The 20,970-nt window shown below is 45.9% G+C and overlaps 1 protein-coding gene across 5 annotated transcripts in view; it reads left to right on the forward strand.

Annotated features, from left to right (window-relative positions):
- Positions 1-19,563, forward strand: part of kank1a (KN motif and ankyrin repeat domains 1a) — a 53,094-nt gene extending 33,531 nt beyond the window's left edge. For all 5 annotated transcript variants that reach the window (XM_064296604.1, XM_064296607.1, XM_064296605.1 and 2 more), the window contains 10 exons: positions 5,823-8,495; positions 11,819-12,004; positions 13,410-13,518; positions 13,979-14,176; positions 14,487-14,574; positions 15,192-15,411; positions 16,239-16,381; positions 16,962-17,162; positions 17,469-17,567; positions 17,786-19,563. In XM_064296604.1, the coding sequence (XP_064152674.1) occupies positions 5,823-8,495; positions 11,819-12,004; positions 13,410-13,518; positions 13,979-14,176; positions 14,487-14,574; positions 15,192-15,411; positions 16,239-16,381; positions 16,962-17,162; positions 17,469-17,567; positions 17,786-17,848 (3,980 nt within the window). In that variant the 3' untranslated portion in view covers positions 17,849-19,563. The remainder of the gene's footprint in view (positions 1-5,822; positions 8,496-11,818; positions 12,005-13,409; positions 13,519-13,978; positions 14,177-14,486; positions 14,575-15,191; positions 15,412-16,238; positions 16,382-16,961; positions 17,163-17,468; positions 17,568-17,785) is intronic.
- Positions 19,564-20,970: the final 1,407 nt, after the last annotated feature.

The raw sequence follows: 20,970 nt of genomic DNA on the forward strand, positions 1-20,970 counted from the left end.
CAGGTAATAAATGAGTTTCGAAGTGGAAGTGCTGTACATGACTTCTTTGGTTTGTATTTGCAACATTAACTCCATCTCTTTTGCAATTTTTTTTTACACTGCTTGATTGGAAGTGGTAAACATTTGGCAAATATTAGTTGGATGGCAAACTTTTAAAATAACTTTATTTGAAGAGGGGCGTTTGTGCTCCTGTGTCTGTCGCTCATGGTCCAGCCACACTACTGTGTTTTTGCAGGCAGGGGTCAGCTCTGCTCTCTTAGTAGGTTGGCATTTATTTATTGGTTCTGTTTATTTCTTTCTCTCTCCTTCTCCCTCCCCCTTTCCCCCTCCCTCTGCTTCTCTCTCTCTCTCTTTGTGAAAGGGTTTTTTAACTGCACAGTATTGTCGCGCTCCTCCCCTCCAGGGTTTTAATGGAGACGGCTCTGTGGTCGGAGCGTTGAAGTGACGTGGGTTAATGGAGTAATTAAAGGCCAGCTGACTTTCGGCAGCCTCGGACAGGAAATGCCACTGGAGTGTGAGAAAGCCCCTCCCCCTCAGTCGCTGGGGGCCTGCCGCTGGCTGTGTACACAACGCGCCGAGTCCGGGACCACGTCCCTTAGGACCAGACCAGCCTCACTTCCCTTCTGCATCCCTCCCCCCTCCTTCTTTTTCTCTCTTTTTTGACATTTTATTTTCCTTTCCTCATTGATTGAGAATTCCCAGTCTTAATTGTAGCCCCGGCACATTCCTGCAACATCCTCCATCTTTTTCGGGGGAGCACAGCATCCAATAACATGCGCTGCCCCACATACTGTTTCTTTTCACCCCACAGGCCAGGTTAGGGTCTAGGTGGGGGCTGTGGTGGCTTTGAGGTTAGTGGTGAAGTCTTAATGCACACCTCCCTGCCCTCTGCATTCATAAAAAGCCACACTGTAGTGGGTTGTGAGGATTTTTTGTTTATGGTGGTTTTATGTGTTCAAGTTCAAACCTTTTTTTCATGTGAAGTGATTGTTTCTGTCTTAACATGTATAACGTGGCTTTCATTTAGGGGGAAAAGTGAAAATGAAAAGTCTGCTGAAATTGAAATTCTCTATAAGATTCTCTCTTCTTAACCCTCCAATGTCTGACACTGTTGTTCAGTTAGCCTAAACATTCAATTACATCAGTGTGCCATGTTGCTAGGGCTATGTTTTCTTCCATAGATAAACAAAACAAAGCTTTACAATCAGCTTCGAACAGGTGCATTGACCCATTACAGCCGGAGACACTAGTCTAGATAGGGCCAAGTATACACAAAAGAGGCTAAAATGGAAATGACCATTTGTGGGGTCTTCCTTATGTCTAATTCTATTACTTCATATCGATGAATTTAGGATTTATTTTTATCTGCAAAAATGTTCAGGTCAGTAATCAAAAATCAAACCATGCATTTATGTTGTTTGTGTCTATGACTTTAAATCTTACAATTAACGTTTGGTTATATAAAGCGTGTTTTTTTTTTTTGGTTTGTTTTTTGTGCATCTCCTGGTATTTTTGGAATGTGTGCATGGCCTGACCTTAGAGACATTAGTTTACACCAACCACAGTTTTGTTTGGTAGTACGAGGTATATATTTGTGACATTTTTGTATTTAAAATGTCACATAAAAATGTTCTGTTTCTTCAACACTTCAGTCAAACCACTTGAATGAGCAGTCTCATTATCTCCCTCCCCGTCTCTCGCTGTGATTTTTGGACCAAGGCCAAACATGCACATCTGCCTTCTGTTATCACTGTAAACATGTATACATCAGATTTCTACATCCAAGGTGACTTAAGAGCTTTATCAGAGAGTGAAATGATTGTGCGATATGACCACAGAGGCCTGTTAGACACGCTCAGCGCTGCAGTGTGTTTATGAAAAGTGGAACAGGAAATTTGTGTTGTGTCAGGGAGGCCACACAACTACTGCTATCCAGTCTGACAGGGACTGAGATGGGTGGAGATGGGGAGTAGATGTGGTGGGGGATGGGGGGGGGGATTGTTCAACCAAATTGTTGAGCGTCTCATTAGGAGACTGGCATTATTTTGCTAGCCTAAGCATATAAAGCTCGCAGACGCACTTAAGCGGACGGTAGGAGACACGGAAAGCGGAGTGTGTTACAGTCGATGACAGCGGCTCGCTTGATGAGGCTTGGCGACAGAAGGAGCCGCGGTCACGTGTCTGCCGCTCTGACGCTAAACGTTTCGGGATGCTCGGCCACTTCCTGTTGATCAAAGAGAACAGCTGAGCACATGGCGCATACCTTTTTAATTCAGGGAGTGGTTAGTGTACGTTGCACATTTCAGGCCAGTGGATGAAGTTGTCCATTCAGAATGGACTGCCTGGACCCAGGGTGTCTGCAGAATTCTATTTTTAGCTGTTTACACCACGCCAGCATTATATGAGCTGTGACTGCACTGCCACTTTACAAGCAAGACAAGTGACCCCCCACCCACAAACACACACCCCCTTTGCAAACAAACCAGCACTGCAGGGTTCGGGGTCCATTTTGGAGGACTGTCGAGGAATTATTCTGTTGGCTTCTTCCCTCAGCTGCGGAGGGATTCTGCATTGATGTTGGCAGATATCACCACATGGGATGGATAGATGCTATTAGTGATGTCTGGGATTATGGTACCATCACCATAACACAATAAAATCTTAAAATGCCCTCACTGTCATAATTCAACAGCCTCAAAATAATTCCTAGACATCTCTCTTTTGGTTCCGTTTGATTTGTTTTCCTTGTTGACATGTTTCAAAGAGTTTGGCAAAACACAGTGGAAAGGCAAAAAAAAAAAAATTAGAAGAAAAAAAATGATATTATGTTCATTCCTTATACAATGGATGAAGCTGATCTGTTGTCTAATATGTTCACGTCACACAGTAGTTTAATTATATTGGTGTTTTCCTAATGAGGAATTATACGCTATTTTCCTAATTAAATAGTTTTTACTCAAACCGATGACAGATGCCATCTGCTCTTGTCTCATCTGTTTTCATGCATTCTGTGGGAAGAGTCAAACAGCATTTCCAAAGCTTAAACCGGTTTCATCTGGTTCTGTTCATTTGCTTACCCAATGTTGGTTTTTCTGACCAATCATATCTTGAGCAAACAGTCAGTGTCATACCTCTCTTGACTTTGTCCAGATGGCATTCTTTGTTCTGTGGCCAGAAGCACACGCTGTACCAGCCTTAACAAGACCAATTAGCAATTTATGAGAAGTGGGAAATCTTCATAGACGCATGGTGTCTGGAGAATTAACTTTGGGCATTCAATTTTGAAGGGAGAACTTGTGTCCTTTTTAATTGCGGTAAGGTCTATTTACTTACAATTTCTATTTATAGGTATTTTTAATCCCTATTCAAACTTCCTTCTTGTTATAAGCAAACCATAAATATCTCTGTATTTAAAATGAAGTAAAAGTGTGTTTTAACCATTCTTTCTTATCAGGATTGTCATTAAAAATAGTATAATGTGTACAGATGTACTATTCATTAAGTGGAACAAATGACTTGTTATCAGTTGTTCCAACTGTCCCTGGTGAAAGGCATAACGGCAGCATTGAAGACGTGGCAGTGTTTGATTAGTATAGCAGCCATGCGTACAGTAGACCTCATTCATCACTCGTTGTAGCACAGGGTCATAAGTCTATGACCGCCCAGTTTCCATGGGCCAGAGGTACCAGCTCAGCTGTCAGCGGTCTCTGCGCCTGGTACCACTGTTCTCTGTTTCGCGGGGGATGACATCGCCGGTGTGCGCGCCTCACCCGACGCCACGCGATGCGTCGTGCTTAACGAGCTTTTGTTTATTGTCATCAGGCAGCTGCCTATGGTTGAAGCAGCTCGTCAGGTTATAGTCGTAAGTTCAGAAGTGTGAGAGTTCCACGTCTTACTTCATTTCTTTATTTAGCCTCTGGCCGTGCCAAAATTTTAACCGAGAGGAAATGGATATCGATGGCCTATGTTCCTGTTTTGTCTTGCAAGTTGCAGTGCAGTCCAAAAGGATTTACACTAGATATATATACACAGGACAGTTTACCATGTGCGAGCACTGTAAGCAGTTGTGGTCCAAAAATCAAGAAACTGGAAGAAAAAAGTACTTTTGAAGTTGAGGGTAACCATGTGAAGAGAAATTCAAACCAGACACTTTAAGAATGTAGATCCTCTTTTTTCCCTACATCTTGAGAGGGAGAGGGGTACCTGCAAATTAGAGAAGAAGTTCCTGATTGTGTTGTGAACTAAGGCAGGCAATTTGATTGGAGGAGGCAGCCAGCCTATGGCATGCTTGCCCTGAGCCTGGCTAAGTTTACACCGATAGTGGAATTTTTCCCCTTATGGACAGAGAAATGAGAAGTCTCGGCCGCAGGACAGAGCACGAGCCTCCAGCCTGATCTTTTTACAAAAAAAAAAAACCATTACACGCTGCCTGAGAGAGTTAGAGAGCTAGAGAGCGAGAGGGAGAGCGAGCGTTCGAGAGGAAGACAGACTGAGGTAAGTGAGAAACAAACTGTGTGGTGGGAGCAAAGCTGAATACAAAGTTGAGCTCTTAAATTAAACACGTATTGTGCTAAGCGAGCGAAGAGGCCAACTGAAACTTTTACCTCCGTTTAAAACGGACTGGGGGGGGGGGGGGATTTGGGCTGTTTTTATTCCGGAAAGTTCCAAGCACACTAAGAATGCATGCTTTCTGCTGGAGGACGCAGTCTGAATGTATGGTTTTCTGGTGGGCTGGGAAGCCTGTCGGACTCACGCAGAGACGCTCTATTCTGACTCACGGCAGGCGTTTTCTGTTCAGCGCGAGGAATTCGGACTTCCATGCAAAACACTTTCGTGGTTCCCTCTGTGCAGCGGTTTTTTGAAGTTTCAGAAATCTTTTCTGCTTCTCTCTTTCCCTCTTTCAAGAAGAGCGCTGAAGGGCTTGTTTTGTTTTCCCGGAACGTCTATCACCAAACCCTTATTTACATAGTGTTTTTGAAGAGGAAAATATTTACTCAGTGTGTTTGCTTCTCCATCCCCTTCAAATCCGCCAAAGCACGTAGCAGAGTTGAAGGATTGGTATTTTCTTTTCGACATTTGTTTCTGCTTAAAAAAGAAAAATGAACTGAAATAGAATGTGTGATAGTAAGGTTAGGTGTAAGCATGTTTTTGAGGGATATTTGGAATCATGGGATTGTTCATTTTGTGAATTTAAGAAACTGGTAAAGTTTGCTTCACTTTTACTCCAAATGTGATTTTATATTGAATTCTATTTTCTGCACTAAATAATTTGCTCTGGCTTGGGAAAGTATGCAAAACTCCCTCCTCATGTTTGTACTTGTCCCAACAAAGTAGTCTGAACTGTCACCGAAAACATGACTTTTCTTCTGCCAGTTGTAATAGTTTTTTTTTTTTTTTTAACAGAACAGAAAGATGGAACTAATATTATCATTAATCCCAGTAGTTCAAATGACAAGTGTAATCTGAATGATAAAGAATCTTTTGATTTGCATAAAATTTTAAAACTGCTGTAAAGCTTTACTAAATAATTAGTTTGATAAAAAACTTTTATGAAGGTAGAAAAATTGTATGCCTGCTCTTGAGTAAATCTGTCTTCCTTCAAACATAGTTGCCAATATTTTATGGAAAGTGTGGTAGTGACTGATCATAACCTGGCAAAAAACACTTTTTGCTGTTTTTATTGGGTATTATTTAAATTAATTTTTGCGTGATATTAAGTTGAAACCGCACCTAAGTTCCTTGCGGTGTAAGTCTTTTAAATTAATTGATACAAAGATTGATATGAATATAAAAAATTAATAGTTTACTTTTTCTTTCAACAGAAAAAAGAGAGAGAGGTGCAAGTGCAGAAGATGACCCTGTGGCCCCTTACTTCCTGGAGACCCCGTACGGCTACCAGCTAGACCTGGACTTTCTCAAGTACGTGGATGACATCGAGCGGGGGAACACCATCAGGAAGCTGAACATCCAGAGGAAGCCCAGGGGGGCCAAGGCGGAGCCGCCCCCCCGAAGCGGCGGCAGCGGGCAGAGCGCATGGGCCTCCACCGACTCCCTGTCCTCTTCCACCAGCGAGGAGAGCAAGCAGTCCCCGCTCTTCTTCCCCGCCAGGAGCCAGCCACTCCCCCCACCTCAGGCCACCAGGCCGCCACCCGTCCATGAGCCCCCGCAGGCCTTTCTGAGTGTCCCGGACGGCAAGCTTCTGCCGCCCCCCTCCCCCAGGGCGCCGCGGCACAACCTCCAGGTGGAGAAGACGCTGATGGAGACACGGTGGAGGCTGGAGCAGGAGCGCCTGCTCCTGCAGCCCCCGGCGAGCGAGCCCCCCCGCCGGCGGCTGGCCAGCTTCGGGGGCATGGGCTCCAGCAGCTCGCTGTCCTCCTTCACGGGCTCCAGCGGGCAGAACCAGATCTCGCCCAACTCCCACCCGCTCCTCCACAACGGGCACCTGGCCAACGGGGAGTACAACCCCTACTTCACCTCCTCCATGGGCAGCTCCATCCGACACAGCCCCCTGAGTTCAGGGATGGCCACGCCCGTCACCAACGTGAGCCCCCTCCACCTGCAGCACATCCGCGACCAGATGGTGGTGGCCCTCAAGAGGCTCAAGGAGCTGGAGGAGCAGGTCAAAGCCATCCCCATCCTGCAGGTCAAGATCTCCGTCCTGCAGGAGGAGAAGAGGCAGATGGTCACGCAGATGAGGAACCAGAAGCTCTCCGACCAGAATCAGACGGGCGGCGGAGTCTTCCGGAAGCGGTCGTACAGCGCGGGGAATGCGGAACACCTGGAGCAGCTCTCCCAGATCAGGAAAGGCCTGGAACTGCACATCGACTCCGAGGACGAGCCGGAGACCACGGAGCAGAGCTCCCAGAGGCTGGAAGAGTTCCGACAGCTGACGGCCGAGATGCAGGCCCTAGAGAGGAAGATCCAGGACAACAGCTACGAGGCGCCGCTCAGCACGAACCGAAACCCAGAGCAGAAGCGCTGGGACAGGGGCCTCAAGTCCATCGCCGTGGGCGCTGACGAGAACATGAACGACGTTGTCATCTACCGCAGGTCGTCCAGGCGGGGCAGGGATGCGGCGGTCCAGACGGAGGTGGAGACCAGGAGCACGGCGGTGGGGGTGACGGAAGCCATGCTGGGCATCACCACGGAGGCCGAGTCTGAGCTCGAGATGCAGCACCAGACTATCGAGTCCCTCAAGGACAAGATCTACCGGCTGGAGGTGCAGCTGAAGGAGACCACGCACGAGGTGGAGATGGGGAAGCTGAAGCTGGAGCTCCAGGCGGCCGGGTCGCGGAAGAAGGCCGACAAGGGCTGCATGGCCAGGCCGGACACATACAGTACGGGCGTGGAGGCGAAGGTTCAGATGCAGAGCCAAGGGGTGGGAGGACACACAGAGTTGAGGGACACGGGCGCTGAGCTTGCCCCACAGACGCTTGCAGTAGCGGCATCATGTAAGCCAGAACTGAGGCATGTTGCCGTGGGTCCAGAGGTACTTATGGATCGATGGGTTGTACAGGAAAGAGCGGAGGTCCAAGATAAGTGTGTTGGCAGTCATGTTGTCATGTGTAATCAGAGCGTGGGAGTGGAGATAAGTGTATGCGAAATGGGAGTCAATACAGAGGAGACTGTGGAAAGTAATGGCCTTTGCAATACAGGGCTCAGGCAGGCAAAGGAAATGAGGTCGATCGGATGTGGAGATTGTTCAGTAGATGTGACTGTGTGTCCGGTAAAGGAGCTGGCTTCTCTGGGCACTGTCACAGACCAGGTCAGCCGAGTGGACTTGGGAGTCATGGCAACACCTCAGACGACTTCCCAGCTCACCAACACAGCGACGGATGCCACAAGCAGGTTCACCAACACGGTCAGGACCGTTTCCATGGACTCCGGCACCAACACAATCCTCGACACTAGAGAAAAGCACACCAGCACGCCACCGACCGAGACCAGGACGGTCGCCGTGGGAGATGGCCGCGTGAAAGACCTTAACTCGGCATCCAAAACGCGCTCCGTTGCGGTCGGGACCTCGGCGCCAGGGGAGGCTGCCCTGGACAGGCCGTCTGTGGCAAAGACCAAAGAGATAGGGGTGGGCTTGGCCGACGTGAAGGAGAACTTTCTGGTGGGCCTAAAAACGAGGACTATCGCGTGCGGGCCCTCTCTCCCGCCCGACTCTGCCAAAACGAGAAGCATCGGGGTCGGGGAGGGTGTGGTGTGGGGGGCAGCCAAACCCCAGCAGCAGCCGGAGACGGCGGCCGGACTGGACCACTACATCGAGCGTGTGCAGAAGCTCCTGCAGGAGCAGCAGGCGCTCTTGGCGGAGAACTACAGCGAGCTTGCCGACGCCTTTGGGCAGCCTCAGTCGCAGATCGGCTCCATCAACAGCCAGCTGGTCAACACCCTGTCCTCCATCAACTCAGTGGTGAAATTCGGCAGCGTTGAGGAGCTACGCAGCTTCGACATCCCCAAGCTGTGTCCAGAGACTACAAGTGCCAACAGAGGTATGACAGCTATTGATTTAGTGTGGTAGCCATTTTTAGTACTGCTCTCTTACAGAGCATTCAGTCATTTTTCTTCCATTTATAATTCAATTTGTATGAATTTAGAAGTTTGGCATTTCTTTGAGAAGGTTCTGTGGGGGAACATTCAGTAGTTAACTGAAAATCAACCCCAGGGAAAGCTTCTGGTTGCACAGACCAAACACGCAAATTCAGAAGCCCTTACAAGGACATCGGGTCAGGCGTTTTACCTGGACATTCCATTCTTTCATTTTGTAGTCTTTCGCTGCTCTTTATTTTTTGTGGTGCAGGATCATTGCAAAAACAACGAAGATGGTGGAAAGGGTACAGCTGCAGTCAGGCCAACATGGTAATAAACAGCAGCGATGACAAATATGACAAGTCTGACTTCTCCCCCTAAAAAAAAACTGTCAGACATTCTTTCCGTCTTGCCGATGGCAGCTGTGGTTAGGAACTAAATATTTTTGTGAATTACTCATGGTGGTTTGTGGTGTGTTGAAGCCCCCTCTTTTTACCCTTAGTTAATTTTAGCAGTTCCCCTTGTCTTGTGCATATAAAGCCAATCACACAATAAAAAGGTAATAATAAGAAACATTTGTTTGTCATTTAGCAATCTTATGAAAACTGAAAAGGCGCGGTATTTTAGTTTGAGATTGCGCCATTCACTGGATTTCGCAATAAATTTCAGCGGTTTGTTCCTCGCTTTAGGCCAGTTGCTGGATGATTGCAAAAACAACAAAGGTGTTGGAATTGTGAAGGTGTACATGTAAGCATAGAGGCCAGCACCTCCTTAAACACAGAGTACGATAATAAACAGCCGGTATGACAAATACCTTAACGCCAGCTACAGTGTCTACTAAATAACTGCGAAATGGGTTGGACTAGAGTGTACAAGTCCCTTCACCACTGCACATTTAGTTGTTGTTCGTGTTCTTTGCTTGGACAGGCAAGCTTATGTTTTTGTTAAAGTGTACTCCCAAGCCTGTCTGGTTGTCTTGGTAATTACAAATATCGGTATTTTGGGCCATACGGAATGCAGTTGCACTCTCCAGCAGTTTTCACTTAGGTTATACAAACAATTGAACTTGTGCAAACAACAAAAAAAAAGGGGGGGGGGAGGTTAGTCGTATAAATAGCTATCCCCCAGAAAGCATTCATTTGAGGGTTCTTCTCCATGGTTAGTCCAGAAAATGGGCACATGTCTGTTTTTGCCATGTGGACCCTGCACCCTCAGAGGGAGATGAGCCACACTTGCCTTGTCTCTCTCTCTGAGCTGACCTCTGATAGGATTTGACAGGTCGAAGTTATCTTTGACCCTGAAAAAAAAGCTCCAGGCTCTGGCTGTGCACCAGTAATGAGCTCATTCCTTTCTGGGGACCAGCAGCTCAGACTAAATTATCAGTTTTTGTTCTGCTAAACGTCTGCTGATTCATAGATCTTTTCTCTTATGTAATGCTCTCCACCTCCTGTTTTAGCAGCATACTGGAGATCACTTGCAAATATAATCTACATTGTATTAGAAATAGAAACCTTTGGGAATATTTGAACACACTGTTTAAATGTAGGCTACTTTGTGCAATGCTTAATTTAAGCAGTGATTTTTTTAAGTTCTATTGCTACTGTCTGGTGAGAAAGTACAAGGGAAATGTGTATGCATCATAAATAGCAATACAATTTCTGATTTTTGTTCAATTAATGATCTTTGTAGCATGTCTGAACATTGCTGGTGCATGTGATTTGGTAGGTTAGCACAGTGTGTTTAGTAATAACATTTCCTCTGCATTTGTTTTTCACAAAATGGTGAACCTTTCCTTGGTCATTTATTTCCTGTGTACCTGGTTTCTCAGGAAAGGATGACAGAGTTTGGTCCATAAATCAAGTGACTATTAAAATATTTAGCAGTCTTGTTTCATAGCTAATGTTTAAATGTTTTCCTTCCCTGAATTTTGATTGAAAGACAATTTTATGATTTGAACAGCTATCAAAGCAAGATTGTCATCTGGGACAAAAATATGCTTATATTATGATTAAAGAACAGTGATCACCATGTTTGAACTGATGACAAAAATCCTATGTTTGTCCTGATATCCAAATGCTCAGTGCATATATCGAATTCCAACTGCAGCTGGTCATTTGAGCCTTTTGCCAAGCTTTGAGCTTTGCCAGACAAGAAGCTTAAAGATGCCTTTTAAGACCAGGATCTGAGAGCTTAACAGTTCACTAGTTTGCCTGACTTTTTCTTTTTGGATCATTTATCTATGACTCTCATAGAAATATGCTTTTAACTGGAAGGTCTATTTCATCTGTAAATAAATCTACCCCAGGTAATGCTGATGTAGCGAAGCACAGAAAGCTTCTGATACAGTGTTTCATGTGCGTTTCTTCCCCGTTTTTTAACTTGCTACATGCACATCAATCTTTAAAAAAAAAAGATTTTCTTAAAAAACCTCCCCCTCGCCTTAATGTTTCTGTGTTTACTTCTTGGTAACAAACAGGCTGTGATATTTTGCTTTAACAAAGTTAAAATTAGTCACTGTCACTGCACCTCACCTCTCAACTTTAACTGAATGTAGTCAGCAATAAACTTGATATGTTGAGGGGAAGTCTGGAGAGCATAGATTTAGAATTTGTGTTTACAGGATGTTACAGGAACTGGAACTGTGGAATTATGGGTCTTTCTGTTCTTATCTGAAAGGAAAGTTCAGTTACCTTTTACTAACCACTAGATCACAGCTTTTGCACACTTCAGTGATCTCCAATATCCATGTAAAATATCTATCCTTAAGTCCATGTGAAACATGAGGCTTTCAGCTGCGGAAACAAAGACTGAAGAGTCTAGAGAAAGTATTGTCTGAGAATGATAGTCTTCTTTTAGTTCAGTTTTACAGTGAGGTATCTCAGCTCTGTTTGTGTGATTTTTTGAACAGTGTGATAAATGCCTCTGGCATATTCCATGAGACACCTAGGAGAAGAGGTCCATTAATGCACACTTCTCCACCGACATGTTGATGCAAGTTGTTTTCTAAACGTATCGTTTTTGCTGAATCGTGTGGAGACCCTCTTGTTTCTGAAGTGTTTTCATACCCAGACGCATGCAGAGACAGACAAAGTAACACTGCCTTGTCAGCCAGCGCTGTTATTTCAGACAGTCCTCCCGTTCTTTCCTCGTCTGTCAGAAACCTGAGATGCGACTCGCTCTGTCCTGCGTTGGCCCATTTTCGGTCAGGGGCCGGTTACCTCATTGTTTGGTTTGGATAGGGGGCCGTCTCTGGTTGCCACCTGACTGTAGCCCCTCCCCCCCTCAGACGCGGAGCCGCCCCAGATGGCTGTCGGGGCCGGGACCCAGTCTGTCGCCGTGAGGACGGAGGTCACCCGTGTGGGAAGCGTGCCACCGGCGCCCTCTGCTGGCAGCTCCAGACCTCCCACGCTCCAGCAGAGCGCAGCCATGCAGAAAAGCCTAATGGACCAGCAGATGTCCTCTGCTCTACATGGTAAAACTTCAGCTAGCTTTCATTACATTACATTACATACATAACTTTTACATAGCATTTACATTGTATCCAATTATACACCTGGATTTATACTGAAGCAATGCAGGTTAAGTACCTTGCACAGGTACAACGGCAGTGTCCTACTGGGGAATCGAACCTGTGCCCTTCAAGTTACAAGACCTTACCTATTATACTACCCTGCTACCTTTCACATCCACTTATGTGCATCAAAAACCTGGCTGCCTCGCTCATCCTTGTGCTTTCTGTTTTATGATTAGATTATAAGGAACGGCAAGAATGGACGCTTATAGTGTTCTGTGTGTGCAAGTTTTACATGCATGTATGCGCAACTGCACATACATGCTTGGGCGTGTGTATGCATTTGCGCGTATGTGCTGACATGCATGTATGCGCAGTTGCACATGCACGCTTGTGTTTGTGTGCATGCATGTGTCTGTGTGTGTACGTGTGTGTGTGCGTTGGGTGGGTGGGTGCGCACACGTCCATTTTTGCATGAGTATGGGAATTCAGAGCATGTACCAAATTAGTTCCCTTAGGGATTATGTTCACACCTGTCAAAATAAGGGAAGCAAAAACCGTTTTTGCACAGTACCCTCTATACACTGGGAGGCAGAGAGGCCCATAATATTGTTCGTACTCTGGGGCAGGTCCCAGCAGAGTTTTTACTGGCATATTATCCCCTGCATAACACTATCCTGCATTTTGAGAGCTGGAGGAGAGATTGCTTTTTGCTGTGGTATTTGGCAAAGCAAAGGCCTGCACTTAAAATACTTGGGCTGATGGTAGGTTTGGGAAAGTTCCCGTGCCTCTTGGAATTACAGCCTTTGTAAGATGTGGGCTAAAATACTTTGTTTACGAGTGTTCCTAGCTCTCACAAGTAAGCGAGGCAGCGAGATTTACATTGTTTCTGCTCTTTATAGAAACGATGAACAGGTCTTTGGTTGCTTTGACAGTACAAGACCGAGATCTTGGCAACGCAGGAGTCAGTTCGCGGTAACTCATGCAGCGTAGCGGTAATGCAGACAGGCAGGAGATGACACCAGCATTGCCGCTGCGAGGCTGCTGGCCCTGAAGAATTGCGGACAATCTGCAAGTCATTTTCTGTCGGTTTCTGAATTACAGTACGAAAATACAATGAATAATGGCCGTTGGGTAAATGAACCGGTGGCATGCTAATAGAAACCCGTTTTCTTGTGTTTGGGATTAAATTAAGTGTGGGACGCAATAAAGTGCGATGTGTGTAATTGTGTCATCTCCCTCAGTAACCCTCAGTCAGGATTTTTTATCGCCGGACGGCGAGCTTCGGCTAAATTTCCTGCCGACTGCTCGGCGAATTAAAAGTTTCGTTTCTTACGGCTCTGGTCCCCTTCTCCGGTCGTTCCAGGGGAGTCCGGCGGCCGGGGCGCTCTGAAGTCCATCATGAAAAAAAAAGACGGACGACAGAGTTCCGGCGGCACCAAAAAGAACCTGCAGTTTGTGGGCGTTAATGGAGGGTGAGACCCGGGAGATATTTCACACGAGCATCTTGGCAGAAAAAGTGGCGTCTTCGCCTCGTGTCTGTTGTTTATGAATCTCTTATGTGGCCTTTCTTGTTTTAGAGTCTCATTTGCAATAAATGGGGCATTGAGACTCGGAAATGATTTAGCATGTACGCATGCATGCGCGTAAATAAGCTGTTTATTAAATATTATTTCATTAGGTTTGTGTGTGAATCTATTAATATGGCTGTTATTATTAATAACACTAATGTCGCCAGTACTTATTGGACATTACGTATATGAACGCAAGTGGTGATTATTAATAACATTTATCACAAGAAAAGAGAACAAATAAGCACTTGTACAGTATTTAAATGCCTCTAGTGGCCACAATATAAAACACCGCATTGACAGTAATTGAAAGAGGTGTAGTCTGAGCTGTTCCTCTAACTGGCTCACGCTTTCCCGGCCCCAGATACGAGACGACATCCAGCGACGACTCCAGCTCGGAGGAGAGCAGCTCCTCCGAGGATGAGGAGGAGGCAAAGGTGTACGTCGGGGAGGAGGGTGCGGAGGCAGAGGCGTTGAGTAAGGAGGGAGCGGTGAAGGTGGGAGGAGGAGGAGGAGGAGGAGTAGGAGAGAGCGGCCCAGGGAAGGAGGAGATAAGGGAGAGGTGAGTGATTCTTTCTGGATCTTTCTGCAGTCTAAATGAAACAAACTTTGCACTTAAGCCTCATTTGAGCTTTAGTCATCATTAAGTGTTAGCATGTTTTGTATTGATATTACTATTATCAGCCTAAGTCAGCATTAAGTGTTATTATGTCTTCTATTGATATTACTATTATCAATGACAATAAAACATGCAAAAACAATAAAAGGTCACAGATTCCAAGGAAGGATCTAATATAACACGGTAATGATTACATGGAACAAAGTATTATTTTTGTTAGGATATTAAATCCCGATCCCTTGTCCTCTCTCAGGTACGAGTTGAGTGAGAAGATGCTGGCGGCCTGCAACGTTCTGAAAAACCACCTCAGCGAATCCAAGCCTTTAACGGGCAAAGACGTGGTGAGAGGAAGGAGCTTTTTCCGGCTCTGTGGGATTGGGAAACAAGCGAACTGTGACCTGTGTTAACAGTGCCCCTTTGGCACAATCATCTATGCCCCTGCCACCGCCTCCCGCTCGAACCCAGGGCTTTAAGATCAGCCCGGCAGAAATCAACAGTGGTTCTGGTCAAATTAGAATGCTGATTTTTCAGCTTGGCAAAAGTTTGTGCAAGGAGAGAGGAGATGAAGCCCTCTGCCCAGTGTGTAAAAGAGTTTAAGAGAGGTTAAGTTAGCAGGTTCACTCAAAAATATGGTGCAGACTCTTTTTTTAATTGAAATTATGAAAGGGGACACAGTGACTCCTGGAGAGCATGAGTGTACATGGGGACACTATGACTGTTTGGAGAGTATGAGTGTATATTGCATATAACATAGTTCAGATATTGGATTGAGGTTGTGGATGCGGGAATTTGTGAAAATATATATGCAAGTATGGATGTTGGAATGGGACACATTATGAATTGGGACACTATGGCGGAGATTGAATGGATATATTACACGTGTTGAACTGAGACCGCAAGTAGGAGCAGCGTTCAGCGTGTGTTTGGTGTTGACTTGGTCATGTTCGGACCTCCGCAGAGGGCGTGCCTGAACACGGTCCAGCAGGAATGGTTCCGGGTGTCCAGTCAGAAGTCGGCGAAGCCGGCCACGGTGGAGGACTACCTGGCGGCCTTCAGGGGCGTGTCCCCCGCCGTGCTGCGACACGTGGTCAACATGGCCGACGCCAACGGCAACACCGCCCTGCACTACAGCGTGTCCCACTCCAACTTCGACATCGTCAAGAAGCTTCTCCAAGCAGGTAAGTGCGAGCTTGTCTGTTCTAACCTCTGAGAACTCTGTTAAAGCCAGAGCTTCAGCAGTGTTGTCACACCGCAAATGTGTGTAAAACAGGAATAAGAATTTTTTTTTTCTAAATAAGATATCTTATTTAGAAAATTTCTTATAAAAAATATTTTACAGGGTGTTTAACTTAAATAACAAGCTCTTATGTAATGTCTGAAGATGATGCTAATCCCAGAATTAGCCCCTGACGCCCTGCTGACTTACCGTTCCGCACCTGTGATTGGTCAAGTCATGAAAAGCAAATTCAATCGCACTTACTCGAGCCTCCGGTCATTAAACCGGCATCGAGGGTCGCCCCCGGCCTGAGGACCCTGAATGAGCCCCCCCCCGGTGTCAGACAGAGGTCTCGGGTGCGCCCCCCTTTCAGGGAGTGAAGAGCGCTGGCGTTTTTGTATAGCGGGCGATGATCTCCGGGCCACTCCAGAGAGAAAAGGCCATTGTCCCTCCGGCTTTGTGCCTCCGTGCTGTCTGACGGACTCTGGTCTGGGCGCCGCCCCCATCGCGCCCCTTTGTCCCCCTACGACACGCTAAGCTCCTCCCACCCCTGGCTATCCCCACGGAAACGGACCCAAGCGTTGAGCGTCCCCTTCCCCTCCCCTCCAGGATTTGGGCTGAATGGCCGGCATGTCAAGTGTCCTTGTCTTGACAAAGGCACTCCTTCCTGCTCCCCCCATGACCGGACGAAGGAGTGGGATGGGGGGGGCGGGTGGTCGGGATTGGCTTTGAGCGCACGCTGATGTCCACCCCACCCCCGCCCCTCCCCCTTTCCCTTTTTTGTGGCAGATGTCTGCAACGTCAATCATCAGAACAAGGCGGGCTACACCCCCATCATGCTGGCCGCCCTGGCGGCGGTGGAGGCGCCCAAGGACATGAGCGTGGTGGAGGAGCTCTTCAGCAAGGGAGACGTCAACGCCAAAGCCAGCCAGGTCTCTCTCATTCTGCAGTAAAACACACTCTTTATCCTCAGGGTCCATACATTTCTCAGATATGTTCTGCAGGGTCAGCCACAATAAAGTTTTGATGCAGCTATAACATGGAAAGGGAAAAAAATTAATATAGGTTGCCTTGCTTCTTCAGTCTTGCAAAGCTCAAATTTCTGTCTACACCTTATATAAACTGACTGAATTTACATTAGCTGGTTTAAGCTGTTTTCAATACTTCTAGCAGGTCATAGCTGGTCTGTGGCCAGTCAAAGCTTGCCTGTAGCTGGTTAAAGTAGTGAAAAGCTGGTTAAGCTGGTGGTCAAACTGGTGAACTAGCTGACTGTGGGCTGGTCAGCTGGGGAACGGCTGGTCGACCAGCTACAACCAGCCAGAGGTTTTGAGAACCCTGCTTTAACCAGCTTGACTGGCCTAGGCTGGTTTAAACTAGACTATTTGGCAGGACTAAACTAACTAAAATGCTTTCAGTGAAATTTTCCCAGCATTGTGAGGGACGATAAACGTGGCTCTGCAGTCAGCATGCTGGTAGTTGAACGCGCCGTGCGCTCTGCCCCCCCCCCCCCAGGCTGGCCAGACGGGGCTGATGCTGGCGGTCAGTCACGGGAGGATGGACATGGTGAAAGCCCTCCTGGCGTGCGGCGCCGACGTCAACATCCAGGACGACGAGGGCTCCACGGCCCTCATGTGCGCCAGCGAGCACGGCCACGTGGAGATCGTCAAGCTGCTGCTGGCCCAATCCGGCTGCGACGCTACGCTGAGTGACAGCGTGAGTCTCCGCCCCTCTCAACTGCCCAACTCTCACAGCTTCTGAGACTCACAGTCAGATAACAATATCTAATAATAATAACAACAATAATAATAATAATGATTGTGTTTCTGGCTTCACCCACGGTCTGTAGCAAGACTTTAGGTGGAGTTGTGGGTAACAGTGGGCAAGACCACTCACTGTTTGTGTGACTAGGCATGTTGCTGCCATGGCCACAGAATTGTGTGAGTAACGGCAGGCGTTTCCCTCCGTGTGTGTGTCTGTCTATTCATCTGTGTCTGCTTGTGTGCGTGTGTGTGGTACCAGGACGAGAGTAACGCCCTCTCCATCGCTCTGGAGGCTGGACACAATGACATCGCCATGCTGCTATACGCTCACGTCAACTTCTCCAAAGCGCAGTCCCCGGTGTGTACCCTGCACAGGGCCCCAGTGCTTACAGAATGATAATACTGATGTCTCCTGTTATTAATATCAATACTGTTAGCATTAAGCTAATCTGTCTGGGGTAAAGGTGGCGTTTAAGCTATTTAATAGCATGATACACTGAGAATGAATGAATTTTTCCTCCCTTCCAGTTGTATGGGTTTTGTGAACAACTGTTTTTTGTTGCCCCCTCTCTACAGGGGACACCCCGGCTCGGGAGAAAGATGTCCCCCAGTCCCACGCGGAGAAGCGTGTTTGATTAGGGTGTCCCAAAATCCCAGGCCCCGCCTCCCTGGTCGGCCCCCACGCTGCTATTGGTTCACGTTCAAGGTTGCCCAGGGTTGTTTTCTGGAAAACTGACTGCGGGGAATGTGTTTTGGCTGGACCAATCAGGCAGCCCCGTCAAGGCAGCCAATCGAGTTTGTGCTCGTACCATCCAATCAAACGCTTTCCCCAAGGGTGTTAATTTCCACATAAGCATGGCATTAGCCTTATCCCCCACAGAGAACTTGATCCCGAGCTCCACTGGATATGACCTAAGACATATTTCAAAAGAAGGATAATACTGAAAGTGTTTAATCAAACAAAAATCCAGAAAACAACCCCCGGCAACTTTTAGCCTGGACGCATTCTGAATGTATTCAAAAGTTCCATTTGTGCCTGATCTCACCAGCCGTTCTCCGCTATAGAGGAAGATGCGATGCGCGTGCTGAAGTGATGTCATCGGAAAACGCCTGTGCACGGAAATGACATTGTTCACTGTGCGGACTTCCACACGGACGCGTTTCTGGTGTTCTTCAGTGCGGTCTCGCTCGTGCCCGTCTGTCCCCTTGTTTCTAATCCGCAGGTCCGCAGTGGAGAAACCCAAAAGTATTAAGTGTCTGAGGAAGGAGTGAGGTGTGGAAGCCTTACCGTTGTTGCCTGTTATTTCATATTTTATATATTTTTTGTGTGTCCTGTACGCACATGAATCTGTGTGTGTTGTGTGTGTGTGTGTGTATGTCCGCGCATACACACACATACACACGCATTAGTATCAACTCCCTCTGACTTTTCTCTCTATTTGGGTTTGTGTCCCAGCTCTTTCCTGGACATATGTGAATTTATCTGCTTTTCATTTACCCAATCGGTCAATGTGTTTTAGATGGGATATAAGACTTAACTTTTATATGCAGATCCTTTCTATCTATTTAAAAATCACAGTATTTTGAATATTTCATATTCCCTATAAACAAGTCATGAAGTTAAATATTTATCGATACATAGTTTTTAATCCTTATTTTAATATTGTATTTCTCTGTATATACTGTATGTTTCAGATGAATTAGAGGTGGTAGGCATGTTCTCCATTGTCTTATGTACATTTATAATAAATTGTCCTTTCTTAGTGTAACTAAGGTACTTTAATCTTTTTATCTAAGTGTTTGAAGTGCCTTCAGATTGCCATATAATAAGATTAAGCTGCATTAAATGTACATGGGTGCTCTTTAATCCAAGCTCTTCAACCTCTTAATGTTGTGTAATTGTCCTTCCCCCAAAAGCTGTAAACTTTTATTTCCTTGCATGCCATGAAATGTTGGCTTCTCTGAACAGCTCATGCGCATTGTGCCACCGATATACAGCTTAATGTCTCCCCCTACTGGTGTCAATTGGTACTTACAACCAACGCAATTTATTTCTCTGGATGGATTGAATAACAAACACCATTTTCATTTGCAGTCTGGTGAGCAAATCGTTTTTTTTTTCGGCGTCTCGGTGAGAAAAGCTATCAGCATTATTTCACCGAGACAGATTCGCTAGTTGCAGTATTATACAGAGAACACAAGTACTTTATAGTACGCTTGATATTTCATGGTACTCTTTATGTAGAAATCGGTTGTGTTTATCAAAATGTTCAGTGCTGTTATCGCACAGCTTATGTTCTTTATGTAGTTGTATTACAAAAGTGCAAATAAACATTTTAAATCACTACACCTGACACATTTATGCAAATGTTTTTATTGTCTCATATTAATATGCCGACTTGCTTTTATTTCCTGAGAGTATAATGCGGTGTTTCATTTTGGTGTTTTGCCGGCCTGAATGAAATAGTTCCGTTTCTTACATTTTCTTTTTAAAATTACATTAAAATTTTTTTCTAGTGTAGTTTCTCGGAAGAGACCATACGTGTGTGTGGTGAGGTGGACATTGGTTGATGCACATTGTAATCTTGTCTTTTCATTTTCTGGTTAAAAGCTGCTGCTTTGTTAGGTCTAATACGTGAATCTTCTAGTATGAGCCATTTTGTGTGAGATTGTGGTGAGACAGATCATCTTAAAAGATGCAAATAATAGCATATTCTTAGTATGCAGCTATGTATAGTGCAAGACAACAGTGCCATTCTGTGCAACTATCTTAAAGGCAAGATAAAGCGGTAAAATCCTGAACAGACGTACAACAAATACAACATTAATCAATAGCTAGATGATGGTGTCTACCATAAGGTAAAGAAATGTATTAAGAAGGCTTGCAGGTGTGCTTTATGTAAATACACAGTCATGATTTAGAGATTTAGAGCAGATTGAGGTTGAGTGTCACAAGTGCAGTCTTTGGAAGGTGGTAAGACTGCTTTTTCCACCACTAGGGGGCCGTTGCTGAGAATGAGCAGGCTAGAGTTGGGGGCACATGCAGACCATCAGTAGATTAAGAGCAACATGAGAAACTGGTGTGTAGTGGCCAGGGCCTTAGTCTACCAGAAACAGGATTTATTTAGATGCAAGTTGCATTTGACCAACCGTGAAGAGTGGTAGAAGACCAAACAGTCCAGATAGGCTGCAGGCTGTGGATGAGTTGGAGTGGTTTGATAATGCTAGTGGAGAGAGAACATATTGTTATTCTTTGTGAGAATAACAGAGCTGAAATGCTATCTAACAAGGATGCAGTTACATTTGATGTTTTTTATTTTATTTTTTTAGTAGTAACATTTAATGCACGAAAACGATTCAAAATAAAAAATTTTGTTGTATGGGTAATAAAAGCTAATCTATTGTGCCAACTTTAAAAATAATGTTAATGTGGTAATTCACCTGGATAAAGAGCTTAAGATAAATAAGAGCCATGGGATGGTTTAATTCTTGTCCCAGATGCTGGATTCGCGCTGTTGTGTCCCACAGCAACCACCAGGGGGATCACAATCCATCCTGTCTGTTGATGGATGCCCCTCCTACGGTTTCTGTTGGCTTTTTTTCTCTTCTTGTGTCCTTCAGAATCTTATAGAATTACCTGCGATACCATGAATCTCACCAGGTGTGTGTGGGGTGGAAAGGTACCCATTCCTGACCTCTGGGTGGCCCATGTCAAGCCAAAACCTCACGTTTCTGGGCTTGATTGAAATTTGAGTTTGTTA

This window comes from Anguilla rostrata, chromosome 10 (genome assembly GCF_018555375.3).
Source record: "Anguilla rostrata isolate EN2019 chromosome 10, ASM1855537v3, whole genome shotgun sequence".
Classification (NCBI taxonomy): Eukaryota; Metazoa; Chordata; class Actinopteri; order Anguilliformes; family Anguillidae; genus Anguilla; species Anguilla rostrata.